This window comes from Ursus arctos, unplaced genomic scaffold (assembly GCF_023065955.2).
Source record: "Ursus arctos isolate Adak ecotype North America unplaced genomic scaffold, UrsArc2.0 scaffold_30, whole genome shotgun sequence".
In the NCBI taxonomy this organism is placed as follows: Eukaryota; Metazoa; Chordata; class Mammalia; order Carnivora; family Ursidae; genus Ursus; species Ursus arctos.
In genome coordinates, this window is record NW_026622986.1 from 26,339,628 (window position 1) to 26,362,248 (window position 22,621).

At 36.1% G+C, this 22,621-nt stretch overlaps 1 protein-coding gene across 1 annotated transcript in view; it reads left to right on the forward strand.

Annotated features, from left to right (window-relative positions):
- Positions 1–22,621, forward strand: part of USP6NL (USP6 N-terminal like) — a 176,064-nt gene that overhangs the window by 15,069 nt on the left and 138,374 nt on the right. Inside the window, exon 2 of the mRNA XM_026478631.4 lies at positions 3,847–3,933. Coding sequence (XP_026334416.1) covers positions 3,930–3,933 — 4 coding nt within the window. The 5' untranslated portion in view covers positions 3,847–3,929. The remainder of the gene's footprint in view (positions 1–3,846; positions 3,934–22,621) is intronic.

Sequence of the window (22,621 nt, forward strand, 5' to 3'; positions counted from 1 at the left end):
TTTAAGAATGCTGAAAGATAAAAATGGAGCTGTGGCTAATGTTTTTAAAGTCTTACACATCATTTTCACCTTCTTGATGTATTTTACTTTATACAAGAGCTCTTGAATGAAAAGGTGTATATATTTATTTAGAATTATTTTGCAAATGGATGGAAAAAACCAATGAACTTGAGAGATTGTAGGGAATGGTGGTGGCTAAGGGATAGGAAAGGACTTTGACTTTCATTCAGTGCTGAAAGTATTTGTTTTACTTCTGGCTTTAACAGGACCTGTATTAGTTATTTAATTGGGGGGATTTAAAAAAATCTAAATAATGGTCCTAGCTATTTCTCAGGTAGACACTTAGCCTAATACTTTAGAACTGTGTGGTTGGTTTTGATGTTTATTAATAAAATATGCCTAGATTCTTTTTTTTTTAAGTTTTTAAACAAATTTATTTGTCAGAGAGAGAGAGAGAGAGTGCAAGCATGCGAGCACAAGCAGGGGGAGCATCAGGCAGAGGGAGAAGCAGACTCCCGCCAAGCAGGGAGCCCCATGCGGCACTGGATCCCACGCTGGGATCATGATCTGAGCTGAAAGCAGTTGCTTTAACTGACTGAGCCACCCAGGCATCTCTAATAAACACCTAGATTCTTTGTAATAAATTTGTGTTACTTTAGTATTTGCTTGCTTTTGTGGAGCCATAGGTACATTTGGTTCTTTTTTTTATTTGTATTTTTTTATTGTGGTAAAATATACATAAGATTTAACACTTTAACCTTTTTTTTTTTTTTAACACTTTAACCTTTTTAATGTGTCCAGTTCAGTGGTATTAAGTACATTTACATTGATGTACAACCATCAGCATCCATCTCCAGAACTTTTCTCATCTTCCCAAACTGAAACTCTGTCCCCATTAATCACTAAGTCCCCATTTTCCCCGCTCTCAGGTTCTGGCACCCACCATTCTACTTTCTGTCCCTGAATTTGATTTTTCTAAGTTCCTCATATGAGTGGAATAATAGGATGTTTGTCAAATATATGACTGGCTTATTTTACTTAGCATAATTTTTCACAAGATTAAATTTGATTTTCTAAAATTATAATTTGTGATGAGAGTAAAAGAATGGAGATCCCATCAGCCTGTAGTAGAGATTGGCATTCTTGTGTATTTCTTTCAGTAGAAGAAGTAGTAAACAATAAAATAAGTTACTGTTAATTTGGTCTCCTGAAGGAATATTATTAGAAACAAGAGAACTGTGATACCATATGTCGTGGTTTATAATTCTGTTAAATTTAAGTTTTAAAATAATTAAAATTGGGACTGCTGAGCTAGTGCTAGAATAGATTATCTGGTATTATAAAAACCAGAAGTCCTTTCAGATCCTCTGAGAGGTTTTAACTGCCCAAAAGTGTTAGAAATTATTTTTAGGTCGTGTAGTGCCTGCAATAAAGAAAAGGATTTTGGTGGAGTTTGCTTTACTTTTAACTAGACCCTGAGTTCCCTGTCAGGATGGGAACTATCCTTCGGCTGGCTCACCATTCATGTATCAAGTTTTGTCACAGGAGTTAGAGGAGTCACTTGAAAGAACCTGTATTAGGTTAGCATGAGTATAAATTCTCATGCTGAGAATAAACAGCATGGCTCAAGTTCCTAGAAAATGATTTTAAAGGCCAGATTTTATGGAAATACTCCAATATACCTTTTCTGTGAAACTGTGGAATTAAGACAGATTACTTTTTTTCCTTCTTGGATGGTGTGAAAAACAAAGTTAGATCTCTTTTATCTTTTTTACATGTCCAGTGGGAGGGGATAGCATTTGGAGAAGGAGAAAGAGAACGTGCACATTTTGTCATATATTCTTCTGAACTGCCTTGTTGCTTAAAGAGTTCCCAGACTGCTACTTTGAGAGTAGATAGGAAGATCTACATTTCATAGCTGTGATTAGGGTAAAGAATTTTGAACCAGTGTATTCAGTTATAAGTAATTTCAAAGTATGTTTCTAAGAAGAACTACTCCATGACATTTCACAGTAATTCCAATACATGCATTGTTGCATATTTGTAAGGTATATTTATCACTTTAGATGGTAAGGTTGTAAATCCACTGTTCATAAGTTTTATTATCCTGGCATTTTTGAGGTTACTATTTTCAGTGCTAAGAAAATTCTTGATATATTAGGAACTTCAATCCTTGAAAACGTATTTGTTCAGCATTTTATGATTATGGGTAGGAGGGGCTCACTACTTAGTACAAAGTGCTTTGATGCTGCCCTTTAGGAATTTTAAATTTAAGATAAAAAACTTCGATATAGACAGGAACAAAAAGTCCCTGGACAAAGAGACTAGATTCTACAAGAGTAAGTAAACTCCCGGATCACCTATGAACGTTTAGTCTCCTTTGTGTATCTGTGCCATGGGATTGCCTTCCCATGTCATCATCCTTCGGCATGCTCCGGGGGTCAGCACGTTTGACCTCATAGTTCCTTGGGAGGGAAAACAGGTCTGATAGACTCAGTGAAGCACCATCAAGAGAGTCTATTTATAGTGAGAAACTTTCACTGTGTATTCTAAAACTAACATGTAGATTATATGTTGTTTTAGATTTTCCATACAACTTCTCATTTCCTTTGGGATAATTGGGTTATCTGGAAATGAAAATCATAGTCTTTACTGCATAGATAAAGAAGGAAGCGTGTGGGATGGGGGTCAGGTGATTACACGGCAGCGCTGTGATTATATGCCATTGCTAATTACACTATATGAATCATGCTGTGCATACAGATTTTCATTTTGTAAATTTGTATTTCTCATGTATATAACATGACATGAGTAAAGAATATACATGGGATAAGCATTTCTTCCAAAAATGTTACCCTAACTTTAATCTATTTCAGAATCAGAGATCCTTAGTATTATGTTATTTTCTTAATTGATTTAGAAGATAAAGTGACTGTCACTTCTTGTAGTTGCAAAAAGTAGTTTGTCAGTTAGTGAAGAAAGCTGTACATGAGGAAGCACAGTGCGAATTTTGTATCAAATCTTATTTTATCTGTGGAATTTTATGTATTAGATTTGGGGAGGAACGTGTCATGGCTATGTTGAAATATAACTAGTGTTACTTCCTGCCTCATTTTCTTTAACATATTAATGAAGTAAGAAAGATTTTAGTTCATATTTATACTAATACAGGGTGATGCTTTATGTTATACTGAAGTGAAAAGAACCAAATATGAAATTTTGTGTGTAGTATTTATGAAGTGTATTTTAAGAATAATTAGAAACTCCCTTGAAGGGAATCGTGCCCCACATAATTGGGTAGATGTAGTGACGTTGTGTGGTGAGAGAATTCTTCTTTCTATTTTGCTGCTGTTTCCAATTTTTTAAAACAAGGAAACCATATTTTATAATGAGAAAAATGCCCATTATTAGAGGAAGTTTGTAGCAATAACTTTGGTCATCTTTATTTGATAGTGTATATGAATTATTTATGGGTAAACAAAGTAAATTTAGCAGGTGTGATGTGCTGTATCTACCCGAGATGGAGTGCTTGCTTTCTAGGAACTATTTATTTGGGAAAGGGGGGAGGGAATAAGATTTTAGTAAGTGAAGACCAAGGACACCTGTTAATAAGTTTCTGTGTGATAATTACTTTATACATACTATTTGCTTTTGAGATGACTTCTTACAAAGGAAAAGATGAATGTTTTAAAGATTCGTAATTTTTTACATTTAGATGACACCAGAGGGTTCTTTTGGAAATAGAAAATTGTTGAAGCCAATTATTTTTATTTCCTTTTTAGAAGATTTTATTTTAAATGCTCACCGTTGGAAGAGCTGATTTCTTTCTCTTTGTTTTCTGACCAGGACATGTATTCTTCTGAGAAGCCTTGGGCAGCAGATTTTGGTTTACTCTCCGATTGGGACAGCCTACAGAGACATTTCCAGTCATGAGTAAGTGTTCATCTTTGTTTCGTTTCAGGGGCCTCAGAAGCATTTGTGGAGTACTCAAAAAAAGAAAAAGTTTGTTATGGGACAAACTAGAATTATGTCACTTCGTCAGAGATTGAATAGTCTGGTTTAGCCCAATTGTGCACCTGCCTCTGTTGAAACAAGGAGATCCTTTCTGGTGTTTTATCTATTTGAAGAAGTTAGATGTGCTGAGGAAATCTGTGTCATTAGTTTCTTGGCTGATTTAGTTCTGTTACTCAAAATATTCTGTTGACTAGTCATTGGGAAGTGACTTGTTGGAAATATGAAGAGGGAAACTCATAAATATAGAGGACAAACTGGTAGCTGCCACAGGAGAAGTGGATGGGGGAAAAAGAAAGAAATAGGAAGAGGGCAAATTTAAATTGAAAGTTACTCTTATCATCGATTGAAATAATTAGTTGATAAATGAAAATGAGACTGTTGTTATTGTGAAATCTTTGAGTGCTTTCTACTAAGAGTGACATTGCAAGAAGTGCGCTTTGATTTTTGAGACTTTTCAGTGGGCTACTTTTTTGGTGTTGTTCTTTGAATAAATCAGTATAGTTGCTAGATGAGTTCAAATACAGATGAAAGAGGAAGCGGCTTTTGATACTCCAGCTCCATTCATATGATATTCCAGCTCCATCCAGCTCCATTCATATCTTTACTCATAGTGAAGACGGTAATATGAGTTTATGAAAACTAAGAAATGTCAGGCATTTTAACTTAAAAATGCTTACTACATTTTGGGAAATTTACGTTTTACTTTGTAATCTTAGTGTTCGGTTAGCATCACCGTTACAGAGTTCTTTGAGGACAGGTACTCTGTCTTTCAATTTTGAATCTCCGTGTCTACCAGTGTCCTGTCCACTGCAGCCCCTAAAAATTAAGAGCCCTGTGCAGACAAAGGCAGAGGTGAGGGATAGGTTGTTGGGCGACTAATAATATATTATCTGAACCACATACAAGTTTTTATTTGTGAATTACAATGGCTGTATTTCATTTGTAAGATTTTAGTTGGTTCTTTTCTCATTTTTGCTTCTTTTTATTTAAAAAATTAGGTTCTTTTATTATTCTTTTATCTCTTTGTAGATCTTTTTTGTGCTTATTTTGAAGTCTTTTTCAGATCACTTGATTATTTACTTATTTATTTTGTCTCCAGTGAATTATTATTGTGGCTGTTGATACTGTTGGTGTTATCATCATGTTCTGCGATTTTGCAGGCTCATTCTGATAAAAATTCTTTCTCTTTCTCTTATGTCTTTGTCTTTCTGAGATTTTCCCTGCTGGTCTGGCAGATTTGCAGTCGTCTCTGCCTGCCTTTGGAGCTCGCAGATCAGAATCAGGTCTTGTGTCACTGGATCAGAGCGCCAGCCCCATGTTGCTGTTGGTGATATCACAGATTCTGTCATCGAGTCAGCTGGCATTAGGTCAGCAGCTTCCTCAGCCGTAGCTTTAGCACAGACAGCAAAAGCCTTTTTCCGTCTGGTTCCGTAATCCAGGACAAGTGCCACCCCTGCCGCTGGTTTTAAGCAAGGAGCCCGGCTACTGCCCCCGCCTCGCATGGAACTCTTTTACGTACAGTTACCCCATGGGATTTTCTTCCTGCTGCCTCTTCCTGCTCTGGGGCCTCACACTTGATGTTCCTGTTAGATTTCTGATCTAGAGATGTTGAAAATGTTGTGGGGCATAGGTAGGTCATTTTAGTGACTGGTGTTTATATTTTATCTGTTATTTCTCTGCGTTTGTTGTGAAGACAAGGGAGCCACAAAGAATAAACAGGCCATTGGAGGTTTATGACCATAGAGTCCAAACTTCTTATTTCACATTGAAGATTAAAAAAACCCTAAACAGTTTCTGCTTAGTTCCCTGGCTCCTCGTGTTCCTCTTTGTCATCCTTGCATCACTTTCCTTACTAGCTGAGCTCCATCGTGCTTCCTCCCTGTAGTACCCTGCTTGCCTCACTCTAGTTCCTGTTCTGCCATTTTAAAATCATGTTGCTGTTCATTCTTACCTTCATGTAATGTGTAAGATCCTTGAGGGCAAAGTTGTATTTATCACTCGTGCTAAACACTTTTCCTGGCACTTAAGAAGTGCTCAATAAAGAATGCATGGACTTGGGTGTTCCTAAGTAACATCTTTTAGTATAGGGTGGCTATTCCATGTGTTACTGTTTTCAGGTGAAATTTAAGCTGATCCCACGTGAAGGGAGATTGAGGGGTGGTGTGTGTGTGTGTGTGTGTGTGTGTGTGTGTGTGTGGAGTGTGGCTTAGGATAGAGTGTTCCCAGGAGGTGGAGCAGTGCAAGAAAGGCATGAAGGCGTGACTACATGTAGTTGAGCATTTGGGAGCATAGAGATGAGGGATGCTGTGGAGACGAGGCGAGAGAAAGCCGGAGGAGGTGCAGTCAGGGTCTGGGGCGGGACGTTCCAGGAAGTTTGCACTTCACCCTATAGGGCTTAAGGAGCTGTTAAAGGGTTTCAGTTAGGGGAGCAACTGAAGATGTTGTTATGGAAAAATTACTCTGACAAATAGACATTTCTGTTAGATAGAAGTTAAAAAGATTGGTTATAGGCAGTATTTCCCTTCTTCTAGCTTTTTTCTTCGTTTTCAGCCTGTTTTAGGCTTGCTTTGAAGTAGACTGTGAGTTGCATTTCTTAATTCTTGCCAATTTGATGGCTTTCTCTACTGACAGAAGTCATTCTTGAATAGACCACTGTAACCATGGATTAGGGGGTGTTACAATGTCTGTGTTATGATGCAGTTTCTAGGGGGTTGTAAGTTTTCAAGAAGGTAGGTACTGAGTATATCAGAGTTTTCGTTTTTGAAAAAAAATAGTGAAGAATCCTGGTACGGGTTAAAAAATAGGAAGATATATCATTAAAGTCTAGATAGAATTTCCAAACCTAGATTTGGGTGAGAACTATGGGTAAAGTTTTTTTTTCATTATTTCTTTAGAGATTAAAAGAAATGTTGATACTTGTTATGTCTGGGTGGGTTTCTCTCAGAAGCATTTCCTAACCCTTCCCATGTCATGAACCATGTAGGACTGGTCGAAGTTGTACTGTATGTGGGCTGAACTGATGGAGCTGTCTGGGGCTCGGAGGCGACTGGCTCTGACATCTTAGACCAGGCTGCTACTTGTGCCCAACTGTCCTGAAAGCGGCGGGGATCCCTTTCTCTGCACACCCTGGCTTCCCGGTTGGGATGCCCTAGCTAAAGCCTAGAGAATTGCTTAAATGTTTTAAGATGTTTTTCAACTTTTAGTCTAGATCTTTATGTATTCTGCCCAATCCTGAGGCTAGATATTTATCTGGTGGAAAATGTCTTATGTGGCGCTGCTATGAGTTGTGTGTTTCATTGTGGATTGTTGACTCTATTACAATCCACAAAAAGCCTTTTGATTTTCAGTGCTTAAATTGTTTTTGTTTTTCTGTGTTTGCATATGTTGCAATGTTAAACACTTATCAAGATTTTTTTCAAAATTTTGTTCTATTAGTGTCAAAGAGGAAATTTTTATATGAAAATTATTATATTTAAACTGTGGCTATAATTTGAAATGGACCTCTTAGATGTTTAATGGAGATTGTAACAACAGGAGTAGTTCTTGTAAAAAACATTGCTCAACAATTACTGGATGATTATTTTTGCGGAATGTGTTAAACAAAAACAAGCCAAAAAGGCACCAAAACCCAAAAATGATTTAGGGTACTACTTATTGTAACATCTTTTAACTTGAAAAAATAAAGCTTATCTGCTCCACTATTTTTAAATTTTATCTTACACATTTTATTTCACTTTCTTCAGGAAACTTTTGCTCTGTAACTAATAATGACATATTTTCTAAGAGAGGCTTTGTGTCAATTTTCTTCTGACTTGGCAATCCAGGAGTGGCTCTCTTGCATTGGAGTGTTTGATCCTGCCCTTTGGCCTAAATAAAGGAGTGAGTTTTTTGAGGTCACTTCTGGATATGAAACATTTCTCATTTAACTGAGGAAAAAATAATGGCAATGAGTAATTTGCAATGTGGTATATTCATGGCTTTCTAATAGAGTAGGAGCAAATATCTTCATTCTGTGGGGCAGGAGACTGAAAGTTCATACTGAAGTGAAAACAATTTAATATCTGTTAGAACAGGTAATGTTATAAACAAGTGAGTAGACTACTAAGTCCCTCAGTGCTGCATAAGGATTCTTCTGAGTCTTATTAATGCAACAATAATATAAGGCATCCCCTAAGTATTGGCTAAAATGTCTGTCTAGGATAATTATGTAGTTATATATCTTGTTTTATGGAATAGCAGTGTACCTTAGAAGTTGGGTAGAGGAGGTTAAAGAAGAGAAAACTTAAGTTGAATTGTATTTTGAATACTGGGGCGTCTGCATTTAATGGAATCTTGAAAGAAAGCCCTTTGTAAAGTATACGTATCTATTATATTCAGACTCATTTATGTTTGATAGGTTTGGATTTTGGGAGATAAAGTTTTAAATGTTAACCATTCTTAAAGTGAATATACACTTGACCCTTGAACAACATGGGTTTGAACAGTGCCAGTCCAGTTATAACATGGCTTTTTTGGAGAAATACAATATAGGACTATATGGTGACAGATGGTAGGTACCCTTGTGGTGAGCATAGCATAATGTATAGAGTTAGAGTTGTCTGATCACTGTATTGTACACTTGAAACTAATGTAACATTATGTGTCAGCTCTACTTAAAAAAAAAATACAGTGCAATACTCCAAATGTATTTTCCTCATAATTTTCATAATAACAGTTTCGTCTCTCTAGCTTACTTTATTGTAGGAATACAGCATACAGTACATATGATGAGATATATGTTAATCACGTCTTTATCTGTAAAGCTTCTACTCAAGAGTACACTATTAGTAGTTAAGTTTTTGGGGAGTCTCACGTTATAGGAAGATTTTCAACAGTGTTAGGGTTCGGTGCCCTTAGCTCCCGCCTTGTTCAAGGGTCGACTGTAAAATGAGAATTTTAATTGGCGGGAGTGTGGGGAGGGATTTTTTTTAAGTGTATAGAGACTTCTTGGTTGTCATAGTTACTTGGGAGACCTGCTGGCATTTAGTGGGGCAGGGCCAGGTACAGTGTGTAATAGTCCCTGTTGAGAATCAGCGTGTGTCTGAGCTTTCAGAGCCGTGGCAGCGGTACACTGCAGGTAAGGTGATGGAGAATGCCAACAAAAATTGCTTTTCAGACAATTTATTAGATCAGTTTCTTAGTTTAAGGCACTTCATTGTGTTAATACTGACCATTGAAAATGGAATATACTTTACTTTTAGCTAATTTATCATCTTTTTGACCACTTGCTACAGAAAAGTGAGTAATTATTAGTTTGATACTATAGGAAATTTAATATGAACTTAATGTAGTATTTCTTATAGAGTATATTCAATTATAGCATTCAAATATAGTATAAGTATAGTATAGTATTAAGTTTTTGTGAGGAGATAATTTGCATTATCTTGTATCTTCTTGTTTTGGTATGTTTTCAAACTTGTAACAAGAAAAGTTGTAAAGATAGAACCCAAATTCTTCATATACCTTTTATCGGATTTACCAATTGTTTACACTTTGTCCATTTGATTCTTTCTTGCTCTTACTCTCTTTCTCTTCCTCTCTCTGTCACACACAAAGACACACATCTGTATCTATATATATAAAAGAAATTGATTTGTGGTTAAAACATTTTCTGTGAAAATCTATTTTCCTTTTATTAAGTCACTTAAATTTGTAGCATAAATGTCACTTACTGTAATATTGTAATATAATCTCAGTAAAAGCTTCTAAATTACTTTTCCTAGTTAAATCTTAAAATTTCAAACCATTTACCTATTGTTGTTACACTATTGTTGTTTAAAAATGACATTATTTACATAGGTTTTGTAAGCCCGTCATTAACATTTTTATTTTTAGATCTATAGTATATTGCATAATGTAGATAAACTTGGTATCTAAATCAACTTTAATTAAAATTCTTTAGTATAACACAAACCAGGGCGCTCCAACCTCTTTATAATAGTTTTAAGATACTCTCTTTTTTTTTTTTTTTTTTTTAAAGATTTTATTTATTCATTTGACAGAGACAGAGACAGCCAGTGAGAGAGGGAACACAAGCAGGGGGAGTGGGAGAGGAAGAAGCAGGCTCATAGCGGAAGAGCCTGATGTGGGGCTCGATCCCATAACGCCAGGATCAAGCCCTGAGCCGAAGGCAGGCGCTTAACCGCTGTGCCACCCAGGCGCCCCTAAGATACTCTCTTAAGAGAAATTCTTTAAAATCTCATTCTGAGAGAGTAAGTTTTCCAGTGGCAGTCTTCTTTCAGAGTCCCAGAGACCTGGGTTGGCTTTGCTATTAACTGGCCATGTTATGTATGGCCATTGGCTTGACCTCTTTATGTGCCCCCCCCCCCCCCCCCCCCCCGGCCAACACCTCCTACCACAACCCTACCCATTTCTTGTTTTAAATATGGGGACTGGACTACATTGTCTGGAAGCCTTGTAGCTCTAAAATTTATGATTATATCTGTGAGAAAATTTTCATTTCCGATTTTGCTTTATAAGAACACAGCTATTGAATGAAACGAGAAATACCTCTACTAAGCTAAATTAAGAAAAATTAAACATGCAGTTTTCAGGGTTTGAGTGCCTACGTGTGTTGCCCCTCGTTGGAATTTGTGTCCCGGTCACTTTTAGAGGTACCTTTGTTCCAAATGTAGGCACGTGTTCTCTGTTCTGCTTATTATGTAGCCAAGCAGAGATGGAGGGGAATGTCTATTTAAAATTCATACTCTTAAATATTTATCTTGTTTCTTTTATCTCAGAAAATAGTTTGGTTTATACAATTTATACTTGAATCCATGTTATTAGAACTGATGTATTAGTTTAAAATATTCCATATCTCTTTCACATTAACTTCTCTAAAAATGAATTTCTATATGAAAATATTTTATATGACTTTTGGTATTTCTCATTTATTGAAAGACATAATGGAAAGCACAACTTAGTGATTTTTTTTTTGGGTACAATTGTTCGTACAAATTCAACAAAGGTAAAACTGCATTAGGGAAGGTCTAGGGAAACAACACCTTACAACAAAGGCACCGATGAAGGCATAACTTTACTAGGAAATAGCTGTGTTACAGACCTTAAACGAGAACTCAACTCACTTCAAAGGAGAGGAAAAAGGAAAAGAAAAGCTGTGTTGGATCATTTATTCTACTTCTTGGCTCACTGTATAAATTAGATCTGTGTGGAGTACAAGAGCTCATGCTGGTGCAAAACCCTCCTGGGTGCAAAGGCTGAAGTCTGAATTTTAAAATTTTGAGAAATAGGTGAATTCTGTGCAGAGGAAACTTGGCAAAGTGTCTTACTTCGACTATAATTAACGTAAGTAAGTGATATGTATTATATGGTCTGCCTAATAAATCTACATATATTAACATTCAGTGTTTTTTAAAAAATAGAGTCTGGACAGCTATATGTTACACTTTTTGCCTTAAACACAAATAGACATTTTCTGTTAAGGGAATTCGAGCCTGTCAATTTGTATGATGGATGCCATTATATAATTGTCTCCTCATTTCCCACAAGTGTGAAATTGATATTAAACATTTCCAAGCCTCTATCTTTCTCCCTCAAAATTGATCTAAAATGGTGTTTTGATATTATATTCTTTTTTTCTTTTTTGGAGATGGACAGGGTGACTATGAAAGTAATTCTAGCCTAGAAAGCTATTTGTTAGAAAGGGTCAGGGATAAAGTGAAAACATCTTCCCAATTCTTCCCCTACCCCAGTCTCCTTCTCCTACTTCAAGCACTGAGTCATAGGTTAGTTATTAAATTCATGTTTAAAGATAGTGGTCATTGCAGGCAGTTGATTGTAGAGTGCTATTTTTTGCCCTGAATTCAGAAGCTGACTTCTGCTGGCATTATCTAGGTACCCTGGAGTCAACTGGTTTTCTTTTCCACTCACACATTTGGAGCAATCAGGTGTTAAACTTTAAACAGCGGAACGTGGAAAGATTTCAGTAAGACACTAATGTATACTCGTATACATTTGTATTAAGTTGTGGAGCATTTGGAGAGTCACAATGTCTTTTAAAGAATACAGTTGCCTGTTGCAGATTCTAGAAGAATGGGATAGAAATGGAACTTATAGGATGCGTTAGCAAGGATTTGGGCAATCAATCTCCAGTAAAGTACTGTGTTTGATGTCTTCACTGGTTAACCTTGTTACGTTCTAATGCAAAGTGAGGTAGGATATGTTTGATTGATTGTTAACCTAAAAGAAATTTGAGAATGCAGACATATATACATACTTTTAAGTTTTTATGTAGATTTACAGTAGTTGGTCTTGTATATTTTCTTCAGGTAATAACTTTTTGTCATTTTCTCTGTGTGTTGTGTAGATATAGATGAAGTGTGAAGTGTTCTAGATTAGGAAAGGAGGGACTGCATCTTACCAGTGTTGGAAGAGCATTGCAAACTTGTTTACTCATGACAGTTATGATACCACAAAATTTGAATTTGTTGTTTTAACTGTATCAACACAACTTTATGTACTAAATGATTGATTCAGACTTAAAATATGATCACTAAGACATATTTTGTTGGCATGCTTTATTATCAAAAATGTTGTTTCTGATGGTGGAAGTAACCTAGACACTATTTAAAAGAGGGTTTCTTTACTGTTAAGTAAGGGGAAGTCTTCCTTGTCACTAGAGTCTCCTGTGGAAAGATGCTTCTCCATTGTGATGGTCTTGGTCCAGGTTACCCCATATGGAGTCAGCAGGGCCATTGTGATTTTCTTGTTTTTGCCCAAATCAACCTTAGACTTTTTATGGGAACTTTGTATTTATATATACCTATAGATGTATGTACTGACATATACAGGGACCTTTTCCTCAGGACAGGAGAATCAACCCACTCCAACTTTTTAGGTATCCAAACTGACAGATGAACTTGGATCTCAAATGATTCCTTAGTACAAGCAACTTTGTAGTTAAAAAAGCTGTTTTAAAATGTTTGATTTGTATTACAGAGGTGAAGTCATTATTGTCTTTTCCCCTAAAATATGATGTAAAAATTCTTAGCCATCAGAGGTTTTGGTCTAACTGAAGAGATGTGCTTTTCAAACTCAGTGCTGAGCTGTATTCTGAGGGTAAATGACAATGTTGAGATCTGCAAAGTTTTCCTTATTTCTTCCTTTGATTAGTGTGTATCTCTTCTTAGCCGGTCAAATTCTTCCTCTCCTTCCCAACCAGCACAACTTAATTTTTTTTTAGTAGGATCAATCCTTGATTTTTTTTTATTTCTGAAAATATATTTAAAAAATGCATATTACTTATTTTGGAACTATTTGAGAGTAGTTTGCATATATCACACTCCTCTACCCATTTGTCCTTCAGTGTGTCGTTCTGAAGAACAAGGACATTCTCTTTCATAACCATAGTAAAATGACTAAATAGGTGAATTATGTTTATCTAGTCTACAATCCTTCAGTTGTTGAGCTTCCTAACAATGTCCTGAAGAGCAGATTTTCCCCCAGTGCAAGGGCCCATATGGGTGTTACCCACCAGCTGCATTCCGCTGTCAGCTTTCTGTAGTCTCCTCGAACCTGGGACAGTTTCTCAAGAGTTCTTAATCTTTCACGATAGTGGTGTTTTTGAAGACTGAAGCCCAGTTGTTTTGTAGAGTAGCCCTCAGATGAGGGTTTTCTGTGGGTTCCTGTAATGAATGGGGTCTGTCCCAGTATGTGTGATGGTTTGGGGGCATTCCTTCAGGAAGCTTGTCTGGAAAAGAAAGGAAGACTGTGTGGTCATCTCTCCACTTTTCCATTTAGCTCTTCAGAAAAACTTCTCATTTCTTCCTTAATTGAAGTAGGATTCATATTTTTTGCATAGGAACAGGGTTTATTGCTCTGCTTTACTAATTTGTTTTGTTTTTATTATGAAGGCTTGAGAAAAATGGCAGTGAGAAATTTTCTAAAATATGAGGTGACCTGCAAAGGAGACAACATTGAGCTTTTACCAAGAGAAATTTCTTTCTGCGCAATTCCTATTATGATTTATGTTAACGAAAATCTCAAGATGGTGTCAAACAAGTATTTTGAAGGTGTAAGATATAGCTCTATTGAATTTGTTTTGTAGCAATAAACAGCTGAAGCTCTTTATGTATCACTTGAGATTGCTTCACTACGGATAACTTTTCTTGTAAACTGGTGCCTCTTTGTCTTCGTCCTAATAAATTTTCTTTAGCTAAAAATAGAGTAAATGAACATATCAAGACTGATTCTCATTAGGTTTTAGAGATTTATGGGTTATATTAGATTTTAATGTGAAATGTCAGGATACTTACCATCTATAGTTATGACTCTTAAAAGTTTAATAATTGCAAGATGTAGTGAAAGCTAGAAAATTAATTTGGAATATTGCAAAGTATAAGAGATTTAAATCTTGCTTTTTGGACAACTTTGAGACACATGATGCTATAAATTGATTTCTTAAATTATTTTAAGAGTCGTGGTATTTGAATCTGATTTTGAAACAAATTTTAAGGAAGGGAATATATGATTTTGAATAAATAATAATTATGTCTTTTAGTATACTGCTACTGGGTTGGTCTTTGGGGATATAGACAGGAACAAGACAAACATGGCCATGGCCTCTTAGAGCACAGAACTACTACACAGGTAGCGTGGTATTATTAATACAAAAAGGGGAATTTGGGAGTCTGTGGGAGCAAGGGAACCTATCTGCAGGAAGGGCGGGAAGACCACTGTTAGGAAATCATATTCCAGTTGAGGTCCGGCTAAGTGAAGAGGAGGAGGGAGAGGGTTTTTTTTTTAAAGATTTATTTATTTATTTGAGAGAGAGAAAGAGCATGTACCTGCGTGTGATGGGGAAGGGGAGAGACTCTTTCAAGCAGACTCCCTGCTGAGCACAGAGCCCCATGTGGGGCTTGATCTCGAGCTCAGTCTCAGGACCTATGAGATCATGACCTGAGCCGAAACCAAGAGTGCGTGCTTGACCGACTGAGCCACCTGGGTGCCCTGGAAGAGGGTTATTAATAGAGGGAACAACATGTGTGAAGACCTGGAGTTGAGAGGTTGAGATTAAAATTAAGAAATGAAGGAAAATTTAGCATTGGTACAAGTAAGTGGTAGGAGATTAAGTTTGTAATTTTAGTTTTAGATAAACACCACAGTGTTGCCTCCATTTTATATTTTATTTCACCTAATGTCACCAAAACTAATCTGTTGTTTTTAAAGTATAATCATAACATTAAAGTAAATTCATTTTGGAGATGGGGAGAAAAAATCATTGTTACCCCATTACATTAAAGCAGCCATTTGCTTTTTTGCATATGACCCTGTGGTCTTGTCCAGATACTGTGTGGGTATGTCTGTGTATTTTTAAGATTTATTTATTTATTTGAGAGAGAGTGGGGGAGGGGCAGAGAGACTCCTCAAGCAGAAACCCCCACTGAGCGTGGAACCTGAAATGGGGTTGGATTTCATGACCTCGAAATCATGACCGGAGCCGAAACCAAGAGTTAGATGCTCAACTGATTGAGCCCCCCCAGGTGCCCCCAGATACTGTATATTTTTATATGATTGGATTCATAATGTATATACAATTTTATATTTGCATTTCTAACATTGAGTAGTATTTAGGCAGTTACCATATTTCTATAATTGTTTTTCATAATTCAAATTCATAATTATTATTTCCTTAAAGATGATGCATGGTAACTTTATTGTTTGGTTATTTAGGATGCTTCAGTTTTTAAAAAAAGTTTGCAAAATGAGTATCACTGGTGAATTTGTTCTTTTTCTTTAATAAAACAAACTGGAATAAATTCCTTAGACTAAATTTATGGTATTGAAATATTTTTGCCTATGTCTGCCTGTCTTTCTTAAAAGACTGTACTAATTTACAGTTACTGTGGTAATTGGTATACAAGGATATATTTCACCATGACTAGTTTAGTAGGCTCAAAATGGCATGAAGAGTTGCTTTTAGTTGCATATATTTGATTTTTAGACAGGATAACTTTTTTATCTAAATTGTTGTAAAATATATATAACATAAAATTTACCATCTTACCTGTTTTTAAGTGTACAGTTCAATAGTGTTAAGTATATTTACATTGTTGTGCAACCAGTTTCCAGAACTCTTTTTATCTTGAAAAACTGACACTCTGTACTTATTGAACAACTTCTCATTGCCCTTCCTCCATCCCTTGGCACCCACCCATCATCCTACTTTCTGTCTCCATGAATTTGGTTACTCCAGATACCTCATGTGTATGGGATCATACAGTATTTGTCTTTTTGTGACTTGCTCATTTCCCTCAGTGTAATATCCTCATAGCTCACCCCTATTGTGGCAGGTGCCAGAATTTCCTTCCTTTTAAAGACTGAATAACTATTCCGTTGTTTGGATTACCATATTTTGGTCATGGACAAGTTGTTTTGCTTCCACCTTTTGGCTATTGTGAGCAATGCTCCTATGAACATAGGTGTGCAAATATCTCGTTGAGACTCACCTTGTCTTTGAGTATATACCTAGTTCTTTTGAGTTCATACCCAGAAGTGGAATTGCTGGATCATATGGTAATTCTGTGTTTAATGTTTTCAGGAACTGCATACAGTTTTCCATAGTGGCTGCCCCATGTGACATTGCAGAAGGGTTCCAGTTTCTCCACATCCTGGCTGACTCTTGTTATTTTCTGGTTTTTTTTTTTTTGATAGCAGCCATCCTAATGGGTGTTGAGGTGCTGTCTCATTCTTAGGATAACTTTCTTCGTGTGTTCACTATTTACATTTTCTCTTGTATCATATCCTTTTAAAATAGACCTTTCTCCCAAAATCCTTATTGAAAAATCACAGATTTTCACTCTGGATGATACTTTTGCATCTCCAAAAATTTATTATGAAGCAATGTAGTTTTTTAATATATGTATTGAAACTTTGTATGTTTCTTTGGGGACATAGGTCATTTTGTGATGGCTAGCAGAGAGAGAGAATGCATAGTATACAGAAAAGTCAGAGAGAGGAAAAGGTTTCATAAAGGGAGGAAGTGTGCAGAGTAACAGGTACCAAAGATCAGTTTTACCTGATGTATTGCTCCATCAGGGACTCTGTTGGTGGTCTTACTTCCTGTTAAAATTAATGTGTTATGAAAACTGAATTATAGATTTTGTATAGTGGAAACTCCAGAAAGATCTTTTTTGAGTGTTAGAGGGACTTCTGTGTTTAAATACAGAAGCACTTTCGTGAATTCTATGAAAATTCCTATGTCTTTATATTTTTCATGTGTATGTATGTGTGCATATGGATATTTGATCTTAAATGTGATGTTATATTGAGTTATGATTCATCTAGATTGAATTATGATTTATTCTAAGACTTGACTGCTTTTTAATATGTGTTTTTTATGGTAATGAACTCTTAAAAAGTACTAATATTATTTGACAGCTTTGTTAGAATCTGGGGCAGGTCAGATTGCTTGGATGCTGTGTTAATTCTTTGAGGTGTTGATTTTGAAATAAAGTCATATTTAAATTTCCTCATTATGATTAGAAAGTCTCTTTACCTTCTATATTTGTGTGTCCATCTGCAGTCGCTTTGGACAGTCAGAAGAGTCATTTCTACATACAGGGAAGCTTTCTTTAAAAATTCAAAATGTGGTAATTCAGAAATTGGAAAATGTTCGGTTATAATGTGCTGTGTGTATCCTTTAACTCCTATTTTTCCACTTAAGGACACTCTCCTGTCATCCTGTACTTACTTTCAGGAGTTATTTCAATTGTAATTCAATAATTAATTGTGTAATTATGTGTTTAGTGTCAGTTTCTTTTGGTAGAGTGGAAGGAGGTTGATCACCGGCAACTGGCATTGTACCTAGTCAGTGCTTAATAGTTTTTGTATGGATGAGCAAAATTTTATTGCCTTTAAAATGAACGTACGATATGTCAGCCCATTAAGAATTTATAGGTGTTATGAGGATGAATTGGGATAACATATTTTCATTCCCCGTGTTTGTGAATCTTTGCACATATTTATGACAGTTTCCGCTGAGCCACAGGAAGTACAGAAGCTTCCCCCAAGCTACAGAGGTTTCTTGGCTTCTTGTTATAAGCAAAATGAATTGCCCTTTTTTTTTTTTTAAAAGATTTTATTTATTTATTCGACAGAGATAGAGACAGCCAGCGAGAGAGGGAACACAAGCAGGGGTAGTGGGAGAGGAAGAAGCAGGCTCATAGCGGAGGAGCCTGATGTGGGGCTCGATCCCATAACGCCGGGATCACACCCTGAGCTGAAGGCAGACGCTTAACCGCTGTGCCACCCAGGCGCCCCATGAATTGCCCTTTTATAAAATATCTTTAAAGACTGTTTTTGAAAGAATTGCTAACTTAATTACATCAATACAGTTACTTTTGTTCATAAACAATTACTACCATCGAACATGCTTTGAGATTATGTGAAAGAGGGATAATGTCATGCGTAACACACATTCTGTGGCTCTTTCCATTATCCTGCAACTTCAGGATTTTACCTTTCTATCTTTTTTATTTACTTTCTTTCTGTGAAAAAAACCTGCAAAAATAGTTGACAGTGTTAATTTTTAAATACCCCATATGATTTATTAGGAATTACCGTAAGAGCACCTGAGCACCATTTTGACAGAAAATAATACAGATCTTTGGTATGGAAATAATACAGATATTTGGTATATGGACAAAAGTCAACAACTTTTATTTTTATATTCAACATACATTTAATTCCATATTGATGAGTTTATAGTGATTGATTTTCAAAGTTGTAGAACAAAGTGTTCATATCCCACCTGTAAAATCTAAGTAGAAGGACAAAGAAATGAAGTGTATATTAAGCTGATTTATTAACCCAAGAGGAGACCAGTCAGAAATGGGTTTATAGTTTAATATTCAAAAGCCTTTTTCTATTTGCTGGCCAGTTGACATCTTGAATATTTACAGATTGTTTTTGTCACAACAAGTGTGGCCTCTCACAGTTTTTTTCCCTCATTTATCTACATGTTCTGAAAAAACTGACAGTGGCTTAATTCGAAAATATATTTCCAGGAAAGCCAAAACAGTTTTCTGAAAAGTGCGTAGAAAACAACCCTAAATCATTGCCAAGATTGAAAAGATGCTGGGTTGTTATTCATATGATCAAAACGATTTTTGGACAAAGCACAGTGCAAATATCCTTGTCTGTGTTTATTTTAGGAAAAAGATGTTGATGAAGTGTTTTAAAGTGTGAAAACATATCAATTCCAAAACAGTATATATGATGTTACCTCATTTTTGTAAAATCAATAAAAAAGTACATGGATAAGTCTAAAAGGTTGTTAGTAGTGCTTATCTCTGTATGGTAGGCCTAAGAGAGATTTTATTTTCTTTGGGCTTGTTTTCATATACTTATTTTCTACTGTGAAAGTGCATTATTTTTGTAATAATTATTAGAGAAGTATATTTACAGTAAGAAGAAAATAGAGACCTTTTAAATTAGTTTGTAAATCTTTAAGATTCTAGGGAGTTGGTCTAAATTATCTACAACATTATTTGTGAGGAATAGTAGTATAATTTTGTTTCGAGATATATGGATTCTCCATACTTCTTTTCACGTGGGGCCAAGGAAGATGGTCCAGTGAATTTGTTCATGGTTTTATTACATGAATGAGAGAAAGAATACAAATGAGATCAAAGTGAATCTTGTTTTTTCTCTCTTCCTGGTGTTTTGTTTTGTTTTGTTTTGTTTTTTGATGCGTGAGGAATGGTGGGAAAAGATTTCTTTCCTCTGACTAGCTGTTTTTTCTTTATATCATTTGACATATAGTTCCTGTTATTGATCCCTTTTGAGTGGAAAGAAGTTGACTTTGGCCTTGTATTTTCATTGGGAGAAAGGAAAGTGACATAACCTGGAGTGTCCCAATAGGTGTGTGTGTGGGGGGGGGGCGCGGGGGAGCACACCCACCCTACTGCCTGTGGCACTTGTCTCTGTACTGTTGTCTCCTTCTGGGCCCTCCCCGGCTTCTTCCCCTTGTGCCCTGCTCTAGGAACACTGGATTGGGAAGTGATGAGGAGGAAAAGTAAGATCCTGCTTTCGGAGGGTTAGCCAAGAGTTTGTGGTTTTTGGGGGTGGCCATGTTTAACAACAATACAAACGTAGGCAACAAGATTGAAGTAAGATTTTTTCTGTTGTAAAAAAGACCTAGTTCACAGCTGGTTGCAGGCAGTCCATTGGGAGGGCATCTAATTCCATTCCTTGTCTACTGAGCCACATTGGGGCTCTTCTGTGTAGGCAATGTTTTTGTTTTAAGCATTCCAGTTAAATCCTGTACTTTTTTGGATTTACCTTTGTATTATATCAGATATAGATTATTAAGTACACTATTAAATATAGATTTTTCTTTGTCATTTTCAGTGACTATATTTTAGAACACTTGTAGGTTTACAGAAAAATGGAGTGGAAACTACTGGGAGTTCTCTTACATCCCCTAAGAATACTCCCCACCTTCCCAGTTTCCTCTGTTACTAACATCTTTCATTTGTATGATTCATTTATTGCAGTTGATGAACCCATATCAATGCATTATTGTTAACTGAAGTCCATAGTTTACGTTAAGGGTCACTCTTTGTGTTGTATATTTTATGGGTGTTGACAAATGTATAATGACATGTAGCTACCATTACAGTAGCATACAGGGTAGTCTCACCGCCATAAAAATTCCCTGCGTCCCCACCTATTCATCCTTCTCTTCCTCTTCTCAAATCCCTGGCAAATACTAATTATTTTACTGTCACCATAGGTTTGCCTTTTCCAGAATGTCATATAATTGGAATCATATACTATGTAGCCTTTTCAGATTGGCTTTCTTTACTTAACATTTAAAGTTCCTCCATGTTGGGTTTTTGGGTTCTTTCAGTTTTTTTGTTTTTGTGACTCAATAGTGCATTTCCTTTTATTGCTGAATAATACTCCATAATCTGGATGAGCAGTTTGTCTATCCATTCACACACTGAAGAACGCTATAAACATTCATGTACAGGTTTTTGTGTGGATACTTTTTAACTCATTTGGGTAAATAACAAAGGTATAATACAGTTGTTGCCAAAAATGGTAAGAGTTTGTTTAGTGTTCTAAGAAACCACCAAACTGTTTTCCAAAGTGGCTGTATCATTTTGTATTCCTCCCAGCAGTTAATGAGAATTCCTGTTCCTCTACATCTTTGACAGCATTTGGTGTTGTCAGTGTTTTGCATTATAGTCGTTCTAATAGATGTATAGGGGTATCTCGTCGTCTTAATTTGAAGTTTCCTAATGACATGTGATGTTGAACCAACTCTTTTCATTCGCTGACTTGCCATTTGTGTATCCTTTTGGTGAGATGATATGGAATATTTAAAAACCAAAGTATAATTCATTTTTTTAAAATAGTAAAATGTGTTCTGTGTAGAGAAGTATAGCAAAATGAAGAGTAAAAATTCATATCTAATACCACTATTCAGAGGAAAAATTGTTGATAACATTTTGATATTTTTTCTTTGTGCATACATCTTTCTTTTTCCCTGTGTGTGAGCACACACGTGTGTGTGTGTAATAGTGGAATCATAATTTTTGTACCTTTCATGTTTACTTGTACACATTAACTTTTCCTATGTCATTCTTCTAGAACAGTGGTCCTTGGCTGAATGTTAGGATCATTTGAGGGAACCTTTAAAATTTGTGATGCTTGGGCTGCACCTGGGACAGTGAAGTCCAAATCCCTGTGGATAGACCAAGGCATCATACTTTTTAAAACTTCCCAGGTATTTTCAGTGTGTAGTGAAGATTGAGAACCACTGGTCTCAATATTTAAGAAAAAATATAATTCCTCAAAGATAACATGAACTATGATACCCTTTTTAGAAAGTTTGGAACAACTTCATAAAACAGCAACACAGGGGTGTGCATGTGTGTGTGTGAGTGAAAGAGGGGGAGGAGATAATATTAGATAGATAGATAGATAGATAGATAGATAGATAGATAAATAGGAAATCAAGGGAATCAGGGGAGTTTTATTAGAAACTCTTTTTTCTGGATTCAGGATGTTTGTTACTTTGGGTTGAAGCAGGGGGATGGGTTGGTAGTTAGGGGGACTGTAGGTTAAATACAGATTATTTTTAATGTCCTAGTTTTTGTTATGGGTGGTTGCTGATGAAGGAACAAAAGGTAGTTGAGGACATAGCAGAAGCTTACACCCCCCCCCCCCCACCCCATGGGATATATGTGACATTCCTCAGGCACCCCTGGCTGCCCTAAAGGAAAAACAAGTAATTAACTTACAGAGATCACAATCCTGTAAGACAAGAGTCACCCTCAGTTTACAAAAGCCTTAGCAGTAGCTTCCGGAAGGGAATGTAAGTACAATTAAATGTCCTTAATAACCTGCAGCCCATGGACAGATACTTGAAGTGGATAAAGTGTGATGTTCCTCCAGGAAGTTCCCAACTATCTTCATGTTAATGCCTTGCTAGAGGAAAAACAACCTTAACTTGACAATGGCAAGGTCTCCTTATCCTGTGAGTCTTCTTGAACATATGAGAGTTCTTTCTCCAAAACTCCCTTTTTCCTTACCTCCC